The following is a 13,208-nucleotide window of genomic DNA, read 5'->3' on the forward strand; positions in this document are numbered from 1 at the left end:
CAATGCTATATAATTAACTGATTGTAGTTCTGACATCCTACCATTGCTCTGCTATTAGAGATGTTGGAGGAACACTTTCCAAAATGTAATGGAGAAAGGGTTCTTCAGAAGGGCAAAGGAGGCAGTCCTAGTGGATCTATGATAGTATGTTTCATCTGTGATGGTTATCATCCAGACCTAGCTGCAATGCAAAGATACCAGCTATGTGTCTGTTTCAATACTGGAAGTATTCCAGTGCAGCATATGAAGAACTAAAAGTATGCAGCAACGCGATTTGTAAGTCATGTCTACTTGAGCAGCTGTGCTTTGCCACATGCCATTTGCAAACTTCACAGAGACATAATTACAGCACATATTTAGCAATGTGATAGCTGTATTACGAAAACTAATAATCATACATGGTGATCATTTCATTTTGTACTTTTAGTCTGCTAAATGTTGTGAAATTTAGCTTTTGGAAAGTTTAGCACAATCACTTCAGCAGGGAATATGTTTGCAAAAAATACACCATACAATTTAGGGTTCGGATATTTTGTTTATCTTTAAACTATGTTTCAGTCCCAGTAATGGCCACTTCGTATTACAGGTGATGGGCTGTCTGAAAGAGCTGTAGAAATAATCCTTGCGGTTACTTTGTGTATATTGTCCATAATTCTTCTAGTGGCTGCAATTTATGCTTTTGCAAGGTATGTATTTGTTTCAGCTAAATTAGAAAGCTCAAGTGAGTGCATTGGCCATTCATTAGAATCAATTAGATTCCCCCTAGTTGCATTATCTAAGATTGCATTATCATACTGAGTTAAAAATAAGGAGACAGAGATCTAATCCAAGTAGCATATTTCTCACTGAGTTTTTTGAGAAACAATTATCCATTATTGCAACCTAGTATGTCAAGGAAGAAGCAGACAAAAGAAGTCACACCATTTATTCATGTTTTATGGTAATTTTGTAGAACTAGAACACCACTCACTAGGGATAGAAAGTCATATTTTACTTCTTACCGGAAGCATCTCATCCACTTGTTTATGATTTTTGCTTGTTGAATGGTAAGTTTATGCCTCAGCTTTCTGCTAGTCATGATGAAGGTCAGTTTCTAGGTAGAAGATTGAACTAAGTCCCATCTGCAAACCAGATTGTGCTCCATGATCCAAATCACGTTCAACACGGCTCAATTCACAATTACACCCCCCCCACACACACACACACAGAAGAAACCTCCTAAACAGTGAGAGAGTCCATTAATGATTATTATAAGCCAAAGAAAATCATATGCATGTGCCTGATTCCCTAGGGAAGTGAATACAGGACATCTGGAAGAAGACTTCAAGACTGTACTGAAAATTCAGCTCAGTGTCATAAAAGACTGATATTAGAAAAAAGCCAAAAGCCATTATACTCAGAAAGTATAAACATCATTACCTAGTCTTTTGTTTCTTTGGAAAATACTCTACGAGTATCTGATAATTTATTTAATTTGCTATTATACCATTGAATTTTATTTGAAACATAATTTTCTGTGTTTTGTATACAAATATATATGTACTTTTGTACTTTAATCTTTGCAATAATGACAAGAGAAAAGCCTCGTCATTTCAATAGAATTGTTGGTTACATACTGTCACTTCTAGATTTTGTCTTTTTAATCTTATTTTTTGCTGTTTCTGTACCAATTCAGGAGTTACAAATATTTAATATTTGTAACTCCTGAATTATATTCTTATATTCTTATTTGATTTCCTTTGGCTTAGAATTCGTCAAAAGCAAAAAGAAGGGGGCACATACTCTCCACGGGATGCAGAAATTATTGACACTAAATTCAAACTAGATCAGTTGATCACAGTGGCAGACCTGGAAATGAAGGATGAAAGATTTACACGGTAAGCATACTCCCCAGGCAAAACAGTAGTTCTGGAGGTCTGCCGCTATGACCCTATAGTGACCTTTTACTTGTTTTGGAGTGTTTGTGGTTTTCTTATTTACACAGGTCACCACGATCTTCTTTCAAAGGGTGAACTGCAGACACTTCTCTCAGAAATTCAGACAATCATTTGCTTTCCCCCTATTTGAAACAAGGCCAAAATATAAATAATTAAATAATCCAGCCTAAAATATTTGCTACATGTTTTTAAATTGCATATTTAATCCTTTCGAATAATACTGAAACTAAGATGGATTTTCAAAAGAATTAATATGCAGTAAGTCCAAATACTCTAAATGCAGGTTATTGTGTTCATTTTGACTCAGCAGTTAAGTAGCATCCTACTCTATGCTATCTGAATACTTTTCAACTCTCTATCAGCATTAGAGTTAGTGTGGTGTAATGGAGAGATAGTTGGGTTTGAACAAGGGAGTTTTGTGTTCACTAGCTGAGTTCCACTAGCTATAAACAATGATATTCAATGAAAGATTATGGACCAGCTAGTTTGTCTGCCTAAGTTATTTGACCTTAGCTAGACCTTAAGGGACTAACTGATTGAACAAAGTTGGTATCATGAGGTTTTGTAGACTAAGTCTACTTCTTGAGTTTAAGATCAATATATAAAAGCTTATACTATCAACATTTTCCCTCAGTTGTTCTGTAAGGTACTTCAAGATCCCCTTGCACACTCATATTTCAGACTAACAAGGCTACATCTTAGAATTGTCAGGATTTTTCTGAAGACAAAAAGTTGGGAAATAGAGCAAGAAGAGAAGAAGGTGTAGAACAGGACGCAGGTTACCGAGTGCTTAGCATGTAAGCAAAGAGACATTTGGAAAACATGACTTTAGTCCCTAAAGCGACTTCATAGGACTAAATGAATTTAAATACACGTCTTCAGTTGAACCAATTTGTAGACCATGGAGGTACTAGGATAACTGTCTAGGGAGTCTTCTGAGCCCATCACTGCTTGTAGAAAAACAGTTCACTTGATTAACCAGCTATATTGACCAGATATATTTCAATGTCTGAGAGAGTATTTACTTAATTTAATACATGAATCAGCTGAAACACAACTAACTGGTGCCCTATGTAATTTTACTAAAGAAACCTTAGTGCTACAAACTATAAATCTCAGCTGTTGATCAGTATTCCAGCATTGCGGCTGGTGTGTGGACTACAGTCCACCCCAAACCAGGTTTTTTAAAACCCGGGTCGAAACAGACTTTTCTACTGTGTGGAAGCGCCCCAGGTTTCTGAGCATTTTAGAATTTAAATGAGGATTACATGAGGATTACCTACAGAATAGAAACACAAAACATTGCCTTTGCTAATGTGCCATGACTAATAAATTGCTGATGATAATAATACAAATATTCACTACAGAAGACAAATGGAAAAAAGCCTTGTAACCCATTCAACTTTTAAATATAAGTTTTTATATCTTATATCAAGGTATTTATGTACAATGTGTTTCCATTAAGAAGATTAATCTGAATTAAAATTCTGGTCTCTTTCTGAATATTTAATGATGAATGGATTTTGTTTCCAGATATTCCTCCTTTTTCTTTAGACGGAAGGAGATATTTGTTATCCAGTAAGTTGCTGCATGGCTGAACAGACCATGTATGGTTTCTAATGTGCTGTGTTTGTTTGTGTGATACTATTCTCTGTTTACCTATATCTGAAATAAATGTTTTTTCTTAGTGCCTTAGGAGCCTTTTAGTACTAGATGATGATATTTGTACTGTGACATTTGTTTTCATATCATCAGAGGCAATGCAGGGTCTCTCCAGATGGCAAGAAAATTGATATGTTATCAGTAGTATTATATTAGCATATGCCCAGTCCAACATCACAAGCATCATGTTCTACACAGTGATGGTTGATCAGCAGTTCTACCGTTAGTAGAAAACCAATCTGAAGCTTTAACAACACAGACATAGATTAGAGATGTGTGTCCAATATAGGACAAAATTTACTATTAAAAATAAAGAAAAATATTCACACAATGATTGGATATATGGGAGAAGAGGAAGCATTCCTGGTGCTTGGTACTTTTTCTTTTGAGCAGTCTTTGATAGCAGTCCATCATAAACACACTTGGCAACCATGCAAAAACAGAGCAACCACTGTGTATTTATAGTTTGAAAAGGTAATCTAGAAAGGTTCTCAGAATTATGGATTTACAGAAGTCCACTTAGAAACAGTTTGAATCAAACTCAGCATAATTTGTTTTAAAGATTTTCAACACCTCACTTCCTGTGAAATGACTGCTGAATTTCAGCTTGGTAGAAAAATGATCATGAAGTTAATTTGGTTAATTCTGGTAATGCAAAAAAAATGAAAAAAAATCCAGTGTAAATGCTGTGTATTTCAAATACTACAGTGTTTTGTGACAATCAAGATTCAATTTTGTATACTTCAATTTTCTTTGATAAATGTTTCAGTTGAATATAATGAGAATATGAAATACTGCCATTAACATGTGGGGTGGGACTTTGCTACTAGAACAAAAGTACATCTTTTGATAAATACAAATGTATTGTTTTGCCATAATTATGAAAAAAGAGAGAAATATTCAGTTATTGGTGATCTAAAATAGCCCACCATCCACCCTTAATAAATTCATTACATACAGTACAGCCCTCATATCCATGGCAGATATACCCCAAGACCCCCTACTGACACCTGAAATAATGGATAGTGGTGACCCATTGTTTTGACTATGTGCCACTGGAATTGCCACAGATCATGGCAAATCCGATGATGCCCGGTGGGGAGGGGGGGATTGAGAACCCATCATCTCATGTCCTACATTGTCTGCCTTACCCCAGGCCCTATCCTATGGGGAGAAGCACCTGTCACCCAGCTTCTCCTCATTGTTGCTAATTCAAAACAGGAAGCCTCAATTATAATGAACTTTCTTAGTATTGTTTTAAAAAAGAAAATCCCCTTCATTAGTTAAGGGGATTGAGTAAATATTACATTTAATTTATCATTTTGTTAATAAGACCTTGATATGTTATTATCAAGCAGCAGTAATGATGGTACTGGTTACACTGCATTTTCTCAATGATTGCAATGCATTTTGTGGTTTGATGTCAGATCTCTATGGCAAACCATGATGTCAATTTTCAAAAATTCTGGGGAGTACCAAGGAGTGTTGGAAATGACAAAAAAAGGCTACACTTTGCCTATTCCTGTATTGGAAGAAGGGGTGGAAAATTCATTATGGGTCTCCCATTTTTCAATGGCCAACCTGTGTAATGAGTAATTTTTCCTGCATGATGAGAAAAGTGATCTACAGGTATTTTATGATAGAGTGATTGTTCAGTTAATAGCACATTTCTTGCTATGCTTTCTGTAACAAATAATTTTCTGTTTTCAAGGTTAGCTCTTCAGCTTCTCAGTGTGTGCTTTAAAGAAACATTTATAAGGCTTTTTAAAAAAGCACACTCATAAATTAGTGGTGTTGCTCAACACAAGTAATACCATCAGCACTATAAGACAGTTTGTGATAGCTACACAACAGTATTCCATAGTTTACTGACTGTAATGGGTGATGTACTAAATCAGTGGTTCTCAACCTGTGAGTCCCCAGATGTTTTGGCCTTCAACTCCCAGAAAACCTAACAGGTGGTAAACTTTTCTGGGATTTCTGGGAGTTGTAGGCCAAAATATCCAGGGACCCACAGGCTAAGAACCACTGCACTAAATGCATATTGATTTCTTTACATGTGAAATATTACAGCCGAGTGTTGAGAAGTGCTTTATGAATAAAGTTCTCTAGATCCTCAATGATTACAGAGTAGCAATTGTAGAATACACTTGCAGATACAAATGTTTCATTTCACCAGCACAGATGACTAAAAGTCATATACATCAGGTCTGTGCAAATGCAGTGTTATTTTCATAATGCCTGACACTATTTTCCAATTTTTAATGATTCTTTTGACTTCAAGGAAGACGAACTCATAAAAGTGCTTCAAGTCTCATAAGATAAATAGTAAAATATGTTGTCCCTGTGCAAAAAGGTATTAGAGCATTATTAAATAGTCTATCTGTTATTGAGTTTTAGCCTAGTGGCTGGATTAAATATCTGTCTTTGTATAAGGGCTTTTCATAAGGACTGATTGTTCCATATTATCCCTGAAGGATAAAACCTATGAACATTTCAATTAACTTGTTCAAAATTGTTTCCTTGGCTATTCCTAGCAAGTGCCTGTGGTGCTTATGAGTTAAGCCTTTAGCCTACATATTCATTTCTATGGTTTCTGTTGAAGAAGATCAAATTCCCAATGATTTCACATGACTGATCCAGCAAGTAAACTAATTCTTTCCGTGACAATAGGAGCTCCAGTCACCATTGCCAACATTAATAATTAGGTTCTTTAAAAAAAATGAGACAATTAACTTGAATTAAATAAGCAGTTGTAAAAATTACATTAATAATAATAATAATATAAATTTATTCTTGTACCATGCCTCCATCTGCCCGAAGGGACTCAGGGCAGCTTACATAAGAAAACAACCAACCAAAACATAAGTTAACATACAATCCATGAATTAAAACATAGTAAAACAACATAGCATAAAACAACATAACATAATAAGCTAAAAACCAAGGCAACAATTGCTGTGTATGGGAGGGGTGATCAGTGCAAAAAGAACTCTGAGCAAGGTCCATAAAAGGGAAGGACGAGCAGACGTTGAAACACTATAAAATGGGGCAATGATAAAGTGCAGAGCAAGTTGTAAATGACTGGTGGCTTCCTCACTCAAAAGCACACCAGAACATCCATGTTTTTAAATTCCAATGGAAGATGGACAATGAAGGAGCCAGTCTGATCTCCCTGGGGAGCGAGTTCCAGAACCGGAGGGCTACCACTGAGAAAGCGCTCTCTCCCGTCCCCACCAACCACACTTGAGACAGAGATGGAAGCGAGAGGAGGACATCCCTGGAGAATCTTAGGGCCCGTGCAGGTTCATAGTGGAGGAGGTGATTATGGAGATAAGCGGGTCCCGAACTGTTTAGGTTTAATATTTCACACATACAGTTCCACAAAGCACAAGATAAAACTCTTCAAAACTACAGTTTCTCCTTTAGATATCTGAAATGTTAAATGACACTCCTCTTCTGCTTCTCCTCCTCTTCCTCCTTCCTCTTCCTAGCATTTGTCCCATGAATTTGTAGGGTCCACTTTGCATGTCATTTCCACATGGGTTTGTTTTGGGCATTCCTGAAAAAGCCTTTGTGGTTTTGACAGGTTGATGTGACTGTACTGCATCTGGCGCATCACACTGACTATCACTGCAGACGGTTGCCCCGTTAGTTGGTTATCCAGCTGGCACTGCTAGAAGATATGGCCAGACTTTTACCACCTGAATTGTTAAATGACACTAATAACCATAATTTAGAAGTACTCTAAACACAAATTGGATTACTTCCAATGATGTATGTTTTTTCTCTGTTTCTTTAAAAAAAAAAGATTTAATCCACTGATGTCTACTTCTAAGAAAATGCAATATTTCTTTGAACAATAGTTCTGTTAAAAATTAGCTTCTCAGCTTAAAACTTGTTATGTTTATTTCCAGATCACATTACTATTTGCTTAATAGTACCATATTGCTCTTCGGAAACTATTGTTTCTAAATATCTTAGGTCTCCTGAGATTTTTTGGTTAGAGGTACATTGTTCATGGACAATATTTCAGCAACTTGCTACTGCCTTGAGCCTGAGCTAAACAATCAATATAACACAATGTTAAATGTATCTATCATTCTTTCTTCATATTTTAAAAGCATTTCAGGATTTTTATTCAGCAATGGCACCCTTGAAAGTATCTCCTTCTCTCCCTTCAAAGGCACCTTTTTTGCATTATAAGTAGACTTCATTGCATCAAATTGCATTATGTAAATGAAAGAAACGTATCTTAGCTGCATTCCTTAGCAATCTATTCTCTAGAACTGAAACTTTAGAAACTGAACTTTGAAGTTAGCTATAATAACTGAAATTCCTAAAGTTTTCTATTGAAATAAAAATATAAAAATTGTGAAATTTTCAGTACTGTTTCATTATCCTCGCTGAGGTCACAAGGGGCCTAGAGAGAGATGGGTAGTCCATTTTACAGGAGGGGGGAAGAGGGTTGAAGGAGTTAAACCACTTCTCCTGTGTTCCTGTTATTCCTCCTATGTATGTTGCGATAATCAAAACAACCATTATTTATGACATGGGAAAGGGGGCGGGGGGAAAGAGCCAGAAAAAATGGGGAAAATGGTTTTCCTCCTTCAACCCCCCAATAAAATAGACTATTCTCTGTCTAGATCCCCTTTTGGTGTCTGCCCAGATAATGGAACACTACCAAATTTTCTTTAATTGTCATTCATTATTACACAGTCTGGGAGCAGCTGATTGCTTCCATGTCAGAAGTGAATTGTAGGTTTTATTCCAGGTTTCAAAAGAGTGATCCATAAGATGTTCAGCATTTTTAATAGTTCCTTGAATAATTGGAATATTTAATGAAATGGCTGGAAGTAGTAACAGCTGATGTCTCCTCTGCCAGTGGGATGGCAAATCTCTTCCATATCCAAACTGTAAAAGACCTATCCAAGGTACTGAATCATTAAGAGGTGATTCAGAAGCTTTGGTTTTACCTTTGAATCAAACCTCAGAGTATATTAACCAACTCAATGAAATGTACTCTTTGCTGCAACTCGCTGTTTCTCCCATGCTTCTGTATTCTGTTACATATGGAAATAGCTTGTGAATGCTATTAATATTATTTCTACTACAGTTTCATTTTCCAGCATAGATTTGAGTAGTCCAGCTTCAACAACTAATGAAATTCCAACTTTTGTAAAGATACAGAAACTTTGTAATACTTTTCACTAGGCAAACCTAGCTTCATATGGTAAGACCTAAATCCCATATAAAAATAGTTCAAGGAAGTGTAATTTACTATGTTGAATTCAGCAGGCAGCCTTTCTTTAGGCAATGTACAGTCATTCCATTGGCTTCTTGGATAATCACTCAGTGCCTGAAATTAATCATGTCTGTGATGAAAATTGACTAGAAGGAGATATATGTTCAGGAGAGCATCTGAAACCTGAACAGCATTACCATAAGTAATTAAATGTAAAACCACATTCCTGATCACAGGATATTGGTCACTGATGATCTGAGATGCTAAGCACAGATACTGGTTCAGAGAAACAAACATATGCATATATACACGAAACATAGATACAGGCAGTCCCTGAGTTAATAACAAGAGAGGTTCTGTAGGTTTGCTCTTAAGTTGAATTTGTATGTGAGTTGAAAAAAGTAAATTTTAAGTGTACTTCCATGGAAGCATAGGGAAAGGTTTACACCCCTGTGTTGTTTGCTTTACTGTCTGTGCGCCTGTTCAGAAGATTTCACCTCACTTTCTGACCCTGTGATAATTGGATTTTGAAATATTTGGCTTGTTGTGGAAACAAGGATTGGTGAGAAAGATTCCGTTAAGACACCTTTTCCCCACTGTAACTCTTCCAGGAGTGAATTTCCCTTCCAAGGGGCAAATTTCTCTCACTTCCTGTTGACTCGGCCCTATTCTAACTATGAGTTGTTTGTAAGTTGGATGTTCGTAACGCAGTGACTGCCGGTGTATCAACACTTAGCATATGCTTTGAAAAGCTTAGTATATGAGAGATCTACTTGTGATATCTCAAGCCAAAATAAGACTTTCCTTGACACGTGGAATTTCTGTGCCTGGTATGTCCAAGCATTTGCAAAAGTATTTGAAAAGACTAATCTTGCATGTGTGTGTATGTCTGCCTTCAAGTCACCTGATGAGATATGGCAGCCTCATGATTTCCACAGGGTTGTCTTAGGCAAAAACGCTCAGAAATAGTTTTGCCAGTTCCTGCCTTTGAACTATACTCTACAGCACCTGGTATTCATTTTCAGTCTTCTATCTGAGGGTCCTTCTAGGATGACTGTGGAGACAGACAGAGAAGGTCTGGGTGTTCTGAGGTATCTTTTAAAACTGGATGAAACCTGACAAATCAGGTTTATTCCAGATTGAAACATATTCGTCTGGTGAGTTGTTTGGATGCCCCAGGCTAACCCATTTCCTGTGCCACAATATGTGGCAGTATAGATGGGGCCTAAATGCTAACCAGTGTTGACTCTGCTTAGTTTCCAAGATCAGGTGGGATCTAGTTTCTTTAGTTTATTTTGGCCTCAAATCTTGCATACTCTTTTTCTTTTTGTTTTTAATCTATTCCATTCAACTTTCATTGATTATGCACTATAAAATATATAAATATACAAATCAAATGATATTTCAGAGTGCTAGGATCTTCTAGATAAGAAAACAACCTTTAACATATTTTTAACACTGGCTCAACAGGAAAAAATAAATTTTAGAACTAACCCTTTGGAAATACTGAATGTATTATTGACTCCTTCATTTTCTCTCTGTTATATCTAGAACTTAACTGGAATTCAAAGTGTTGCTTGACTCAAAGCTTAACTCTTTGAACACAATCTTTGTTGCAGGTTACTTAGTTATAGAAAATCCATCAAGTAAGTTCTGTTGATTTTTACATTGTGTCTATACAACTGCTAGTTTGCTGATTCGCAATGTGTGGTTCCTTTTTGTATATTTATTAGAAAAAGCTCCAAGCTGTGCATAAATCATAAAAGCATGACTAATTGCATGGTAACTGGAGAAATGCTTTCTCTCTCTCTGGGGTGAAGCCTGCATGTCTGTGTTTTAGCTTGGCAAGTAATACAGGGATATTTAACTCCTTGGGGGTTAAAAACCATGTCATTATGGGAATGAAGTCACTGCAGTATTTTATATATCTAAAGCCCTGCATTGTATAAAATGATTTCTGTGTGACAAAAGAAGCATTATGTGCTTGAAGCTGAAAGGTGACTTTACAAACATACATAAATATCAAAAGAGTGCAGTTTGTAGACAGCAGTTGTGTTATATCAGTGAAAATTATGGGAGTTTTAAAATGAGAAAATAGATACTGTATCTTCAAAACAATTCCAAACACAAATGACTCCCTTTTGTAAACTCTGCATATGATTATGTTTACTTTCATCTTGTGAACAATCAGGATAACAACACTGTAACGTTCTAATGGTTAAACAGTTCTTTTAAAATCATTCTTCTTTTCTGATAATATGTTCTCCCTTATGTCTAGGCCTATCAGCAAGAAATGTTTCCTTCAACATGTTGAAGAGCTCTGTGCAAACAACAACCTAAAGTTTCAGGAGGAATTTTCGGTATGTTACCAGCAGTTGTCACAACATTGCAAGACCTTCATTTGTTTCATGTGTCACATTTCATGTCCATTTTAAGCAGGCAGGGCCCTTGATCATCAATACCCAATTACCAGCTTGATGGTTTGGAAAGTAACATTACACCTGTTTGGGTACTGGTGTCTTCCTATTGCAATAAGAGCAGAACTATTCCTAGACCAATCATCTTATGTTTCCTTGGCAGCAGAAAAAGTATTGATGATCTGTTTGATATTAATATTAAAGTTTCCTAGAATGTAAAGAGGTTCCAATGAGGAGGTGGGAGAGAGTATGTAATCCCTGGAAAGTTTCAGGATGGAAGAGGATCCCAGGAAAGTTGTAATCTTCCTCCCATCACTAGTCAAAATAAAGATTGACTTAATAATCTCTACCAAAGGATCATTTGTATTTGATTTGTGGGAAGGAAGTAATTGCTGATTCATATTTGACATCAATCTAATTTGATTTGGAAATAATTGCTTCTTCATTTTATTCTATTTCCCTGTGCGTGACTTCCAGAACAAGGCTATTCCTTTTTGTAAAGCTAGTACAGTAGAGTCTCACTTATCCAACACTTGCTTATCCAATGTTCTGGATTATCCAACACATTTTTGGAGTCAATGTTTTCAATATATTGTAATATTTTGGTGCTAAATTCATAAATACAGTAATTACTACATAGCATTACTGCGTATAGAACTACTTTTTTTGTCAAATTTGTTGTCTAACATGATGTTTTGGTGCTTCATTTGTAAAACCATAACCTAATTTGATGTTTAATAGGCTTTTCCTTAATGCCCCCTTATTATCCAACATATTCGCTTATCCAACATTCTGCCAGCTCGTTTATGTTGGATAAGTGAGACTCTACTGTATTTGAATAGTATCCTGATCCACCATTCTGTGCTCAAAACAATAATCTGCTACATTCAGGAAGAGGTGGGCCAAACATTCCCTATGCTCTTTCACTAAAGCAGATTACTGGTATTGGATTACCGCTCAAGGAGCCAGGAACAGAAGGTAGAAGATATTACTAAAATTCTGAAATATTATCTGATGAATATTTATTTGTACATGGATGTATTATAAAACTTGGATCTGAACTGGAGAAGTTAAGGATCTGGCATAGCATGATTCACATCACCCTTCTCTACTATAATCCTCTTCAGCCAACAGATCTTATTCAGCTAAGTAGTTCTTCATCTGACATATTGCTCTTGGCATATCTCTGAACAGAAGAACATCTCTGTCAGTGAAAGTGACATGCAAAATTCTGACCCTCTTCAGCCTGCATATCATTGAGCATACAGAATGATAACAAATTAGCTTTTGGAGACATTTAATTTATACCAAGTCAGATTCCACCAACACATCGTAGTATGGATCGTTTTCTTAGGCCCTATTAAAGTAGTTCCGTTGAATTAGCTGGATTTATCTGTGTGTTGATTTGCCATTCAGTAATTGATTCAGTGAGTCTACTCTACATGGGATTAACTAATATGATTATGGCCAATTTGTACCCAAATCCACATCATACATATAGAGATATTTCTGAATCTTCCAAGTAAATTTTTGGTTTAGGGAATTAAGTAAGATCATTGCATCATATTGTTCATGTTTACCTTTCATTTATCTCAGTAGGATGTCACAGTAGTCCACAGTTAACTGCAAGTAATAAAATCACTATCGACAGTGTCTTATCTGGCATATTGTAAGACATTATTCCTATTGAAAACAGATAGGTTTTCCAAAATATGCATGACATTTATATAATAACTATGTCACATCAGTACTGTGCTTAAGCCTTGGACTTTTCATTGTTTTTGTAAGTAGCTTCTTTTATATGGATATCAAGTTTTTAAAATGTCAAAAATTGATGCCTTTTTTTGTATCTCAGAAGCATTATGTTCACCATTGTGTGGAGACATTTTCTATCCTCCAAATCATTTGTCATTCTCCAATGACTTTATTGTTTCGGTTTTATAGATT

At 36.0% G+C, this 13,208-nt stretch overlaps 1 protein-coding gene across 4 annotated transcripts in view; it reads left to right on the top strand.

Moving 5' to 3' along the window:
* ptprq (protein tyrosine phosphatase receptor type Q) overlaps positions 1-13,208 on the top strand; it is a 116,425-nt gene that overhangs the window by 84,965 nt on the left and 18,252 nt on the right. The window contains exons 52-56 of one of the 4 annotated variants that reach the window (XM_062982668.1): positions 587-686; positions 1,749-1,877; positions 3,471-3,515; positions 10,464-10,490; positions 11,123-11,204. In XM_062982668.1, coding sequence (XP_062838738.1) covers positions 587-686; positions 1,749-1,877; positions 3,471-3,515; positions 10,464-10,490; positions 11,123-11,204 — 383 coding nt within the window. The remainder of the gene's footprint in view (positions 1-586; positions 687-1,748; positions 1,878-3,470; positions 3,516-10,463; positions 10,491-11,122; positions 11,205-13,208) is intronic. The other 3 variants (XM_062982669.1, XM_062982670.1, XM_062982671.1) reach the window with 3 other exon arrangements.

This window comes from Anolis carolinensis, chromosome 5, assembly GCF_035594765.1.
Source record: "Anolis carolinensis isolate JA03-04 chromosome 5, rAnoCar3.1.pri, whole genome shotgun sequence".
Taxonomy (NCBI): Eukaryota; Metazoa; Chordata; class Lepidosauria; order Squamata; family Dactyloidae; genus Anolis; species Anolis carolinensis.